This window comes from Anomaloglossus baeobatrachus, chromosome 9 (genome assembly GCF_048569485.1).
Source record: "Anomaloglossus baeobatrachus isolate aAnoBae1 chromosome 9, aAnoBae1.hap1, whole genome shotgun sequence".
NCBI lineage: Eukaryota > Metazoa > Chordata > Amphibia > Anura > Aromobatidae > Anomaloglossus > Anomaloglossus baeobatrachus.
This window is the reverse complement of record NC_134361.1, coordinates 48,274,147-48,278,029: the sequence shown is the minus strand read 5'-3', so window position 1 is coordinate 48,278,029 and position 3,883 is coordinate 48,274,147. Positions and strand designations below refer to the sequence as shown.

General features: G+C 47.6%; 1 protein-coding gene across 1 annotated transcript; it reads left to right on the top strand.

The window, feature by feature from the left end:
- The first annotated feature begins 717 nt into the window (after positions 1–717).
- Positions 718–1,653, top strand: LOC142250449 (olfactory receptor 8D1-like). Its single transcript, XM_075322629.1, has one exon. The coding sequence runs from the start codon at positions 718–720 to the stop codon at positions 1,651–1,653; it is 936 nt and encodes a 311-aa protein (XP_075178744.1).
- Positions 1,654–3,883: the final 2,230 nt, after the last annotated feature.

Sequence of the window (3,883 nt, the reverse complement as noted above, 5' to 3'; positions counted from 1 at the left end):
AGGGTCAGCACACACGGCGAGTAATACAGAGCGAATGGAATGCAATAAAAAAATCGCATTCCACTTGGACCAATATTACTCTATGGGGTTGCTTCCATGAGAGTTTTTTTTTCTCAGACCTAATCGGACCAAGAAAACAGTCGCAGCATGCTGCGGGTGGAATGCGATTCTGTTTCACTTGCACCCATTCAAGTCTAAGGGGTGAGAGAAACATTGCACTGTACTCACGTTATAGCGGAATGCGATGTGATTCTCGCAACAGCCAGCAACGGAGGAGATAGAGAGATAAATACCTCCCTCTCCCGCGCTGGCCCTCCCCTGTGTAGAGCCGCCCCGCCCCTGCGCAGCTGTTGTCTGATCACAGGATCAGACCACAGTTGCATGACACTCGCATGACACTCGGCTCCTGCTGTGCTGCGAGCGTGTGCTGAGTGTCATGCGAGGACTTGCAGTAATTCCTGTGTGGCTTCAGCCTAACTAAAGCTCCTGTAACCGGCGCTTAACCTACCATGTGCCATTTCTGGTGACTTCTCATGTGGCTAATAATCCTTTTGATCCCCCTTAGGCTCCGAGACTCATTTGGTAATTATCCACCTGCTACAACTGCACTCATTTATGTCAATTATTTCCTACTTTCATGGCCGACTGTCTGCGATTCATATTACAATTAATCCATAAGTGTTTCCTATTTTAAGATTTTATAAGCAACTGAGACTAATGATTGCAACAAATCATACAGTGTTGACCACGTTCTTCATTATTAAGGGCATTTCTGATGTTCCAACGCTTCAGGTGCCAATCTTCCTCTTGGTCCTTCTTATTTATCTTATTACTGTTGGTGGTAATATGACCATCCTCCTACTGGTGTGTGCGGACCCCCAGCTCCATACTCCCATGTACTTCTTCTTGTGTAACCTGTCCATCTTGGACATCTCTTCCAGCACGGTCACTCTTCATAAGATCCTCATTAGCTTTTTATCTGGTGACAAGACAGTTTCTGTACCTTCATGTTTGATTCAGATGTTCATCTTCACATCTCTGGTGTGCAATGAATTATTGATTCTCACGGCCATGAGCTACGATCGCTACGTCGCCATCTGTAACCCGCTGCGCTATTCCACGGTCATGAACCGAGGTGTCTGCTCTACGCTGGCTGGTGTCTGCTGGGTTTTGGGCTTTGTGGAATCTCTACCTCATCTTCTTCTAATATCCAGATTCACTTGTTATAAATCTAACGAAATAAATCATTTCTTCTGTGATATTGTCCCTCTTGTGAAACTGTCCTGTAACGATACATCCCTCTCTGACTTTTTGATGTTTATCTGCGGACTCTTCCTTTCCACCTTCCCCTTTGTCCTCACGTTTATCCCTTATATCTTCATTATCCATACCATAGTTAGCATCCGTTCTACTCTAGGGAAGCATAAAGCTTTCTACACCTGCTCTTCACACCTCACCGTGGTCATACTTCTCTACGTCACACTCGTCTGCCAGTATCTTAGACCAGCTTCAATGGACACGTTGGAATCCAACAAGCTTTTCTCCTTGTTCAACACGGCTGCCGTCCCCATGCTGAACCCACTGATCTACAGCCTAAAAAACCAAGAGGTGAAATCTGCACTGAAACGTAGATGGTTACAAATGATCATCTAACTGTACGATGTTAGCTCTGATGAAGAGGAGGAAATGTAGACAATGTAACATTTCTAATGTTAAAATACTATCAATACAAACAGTAAAAAGACAATAAAACACTTCTAATGTGTAAATGTAGCACCCCTGAAGCCATCAGGGTGCTACAAGGTTCTGCATCCCCACCAGGATGCAGGGCCTACCCCCTAGGGCCCCAGAATACCAGTGCCAGTAACACTAAAAGCCCAGGTAAGCCCAGTTTTTCCCCAACAATTCCCCATACAATGGTTCAAGGTTATGCTCGGACCAATGGATGGCCGCCTAGAGGTGGAGCCACTCCAGTCCACTAGTCAACCAGGTGGGAGGGGGCGGACTGTGGAGACAGACGGAGATGGAAGGAGAGACTGTAGCAGGAGAGGAGTGGAGGTGGAAGTGAAGCGACGTCCTTACTCGGGTTAACGGTAACCTGGTACTCAGGAGAGTAGTTGCCGGTGAAGTACTCCCGGAACTACGCACCAATGGAGTACAGGACCCTAGGACAGGAAAGAGCTCCACGCCGACTTGTTAACACCTGCACAGCGAGGGGACCACCAAGGACCCTGCTGACCCTAAAACTCCGAAGACTTAGTAGCAAAAGGAGAACCGGTGACAGAACCAGAGACTCCAACCCTACAGGGTTCACACTACCGTCAGGCGGACAGAAGTGGACAAACCACCAGACGGGGACCCTCAGTTGCTCTACGCCACGGGGACCCATTTACCAGAGACAGGTGCAGGGGAAGAAGGTACCAGAGTACTAAACTGGCACTGGGACGAAGGGGACCTGGAGGTGAAATCAGCCGGCCTTGTTAACCAGTTACCATCAACCAGCAGTGAGTAAACCAGTTGCACTCAACCCTCTGTGTGGACTACCTTCTTCCAACGCCCGTCACATCAACCATCCTCTGGGGCCCGGCCCGGCTTGCGGAGGGTCTAACATCCAGGCTGCTGTTAACACCAGCCTCAGTAGTGACATTCTGCAGCGGCGGGTCCATATACATAGCCGCAACACCGCAAGTGGCGTCACATATGAACATTACTCTAATCCCCTGTAAATAACCCCCATTACAAAAAGGGTCCAGGGCCACAGTGACATTCTCAAGATATACCCTGCCCGAGACCGAGTACCCCATATCCCTGGGCACGACATAAATACTAACAATACAAACAGAAAAAAGACAATATAACATTCCTAATGTGAAAATACTAATAATACAAACAATAAAAAGACAATGTAACATTTCTAATGTGAAAACACTAACAATACAAACACCTATCAGCCCCCCCACGAAACGATCACAGAGAGGCACATCATGGCAGTTGATAGCCTGCTTAAAGGGAACCTGTCACCAGATTTTGGCCTTCTAAACTAAAACTGGCACCTTAAGCAGCGCCATCCATGTAGGCGGGCAAAATCTCCATATTCCTGGCTTGCGCAGGCGCACTTCGCTCTGCCCTATTGCGGACAAAGCTGAAAACATAAATGTGCCTGCGTGAATCGGTGAGTTCTCTGCACAGGCGCGAGATTTTACCCAGCGAATGGATGACACCCGCTTCATCTATATCGCTGGGCAAAATCTCACGCCTGCGCTGAGAACTCGCACAGGCACATTTACGTTTTTTGGCTCTGCCCGCAACAGGTGGGCAAGCCGGGAATATGGAGATTTTGCCCGTGTCTGAGGCGTCATTCACGTCAATCAGCACAGAAGGAGGGCAAAAGGAGGGACAGGAGGCGCAAATTAGGACACCCATCAGACCAGACCGGACAATTTACATACAGGGCGGGAGATTTTCTAAAGGTATTTGTGGGGTCTACAGGGGGTCAAGGGGTAACGTGCACCTTTATAGAATGAAGCACATGTGCTGCTTAACGTGCTAGTTTTAGTTTAGAAGGCCAAAATCTGGTGACAGGTTTCCTTTAAGACCACCATAACTGCCATGCTGGTTCTCCAAGGAAGCCCAGGAGTGGTCAATTTAACTATATGTGGCAATACCAAAGCAGAGGTGTATCTAGGCTTTCCAGCACCCGGGGCAAGAATTCAGTCTGGCGCCCCCCACCAAGCAATTTGGGTGGTCGTCATGTGACCAGTCACTCATATGTGATTTGCACAATTACAGTCATGTGTTAACGAGCTTCTCTTAATAATTCTCTCAATATTCAATGAGAAATGTATGAAGAAAAGCTAATTGTCACATGCAAGTATGAAAATCA

Coding starts and splice junctions, on each gene's coding strand:
- LOC142250449 (XM_075322629.1), top strand. CDS start 718: ATGATTGCAACAAATCATACAGTGTTGACCACGTTCTTCATTATTAAG.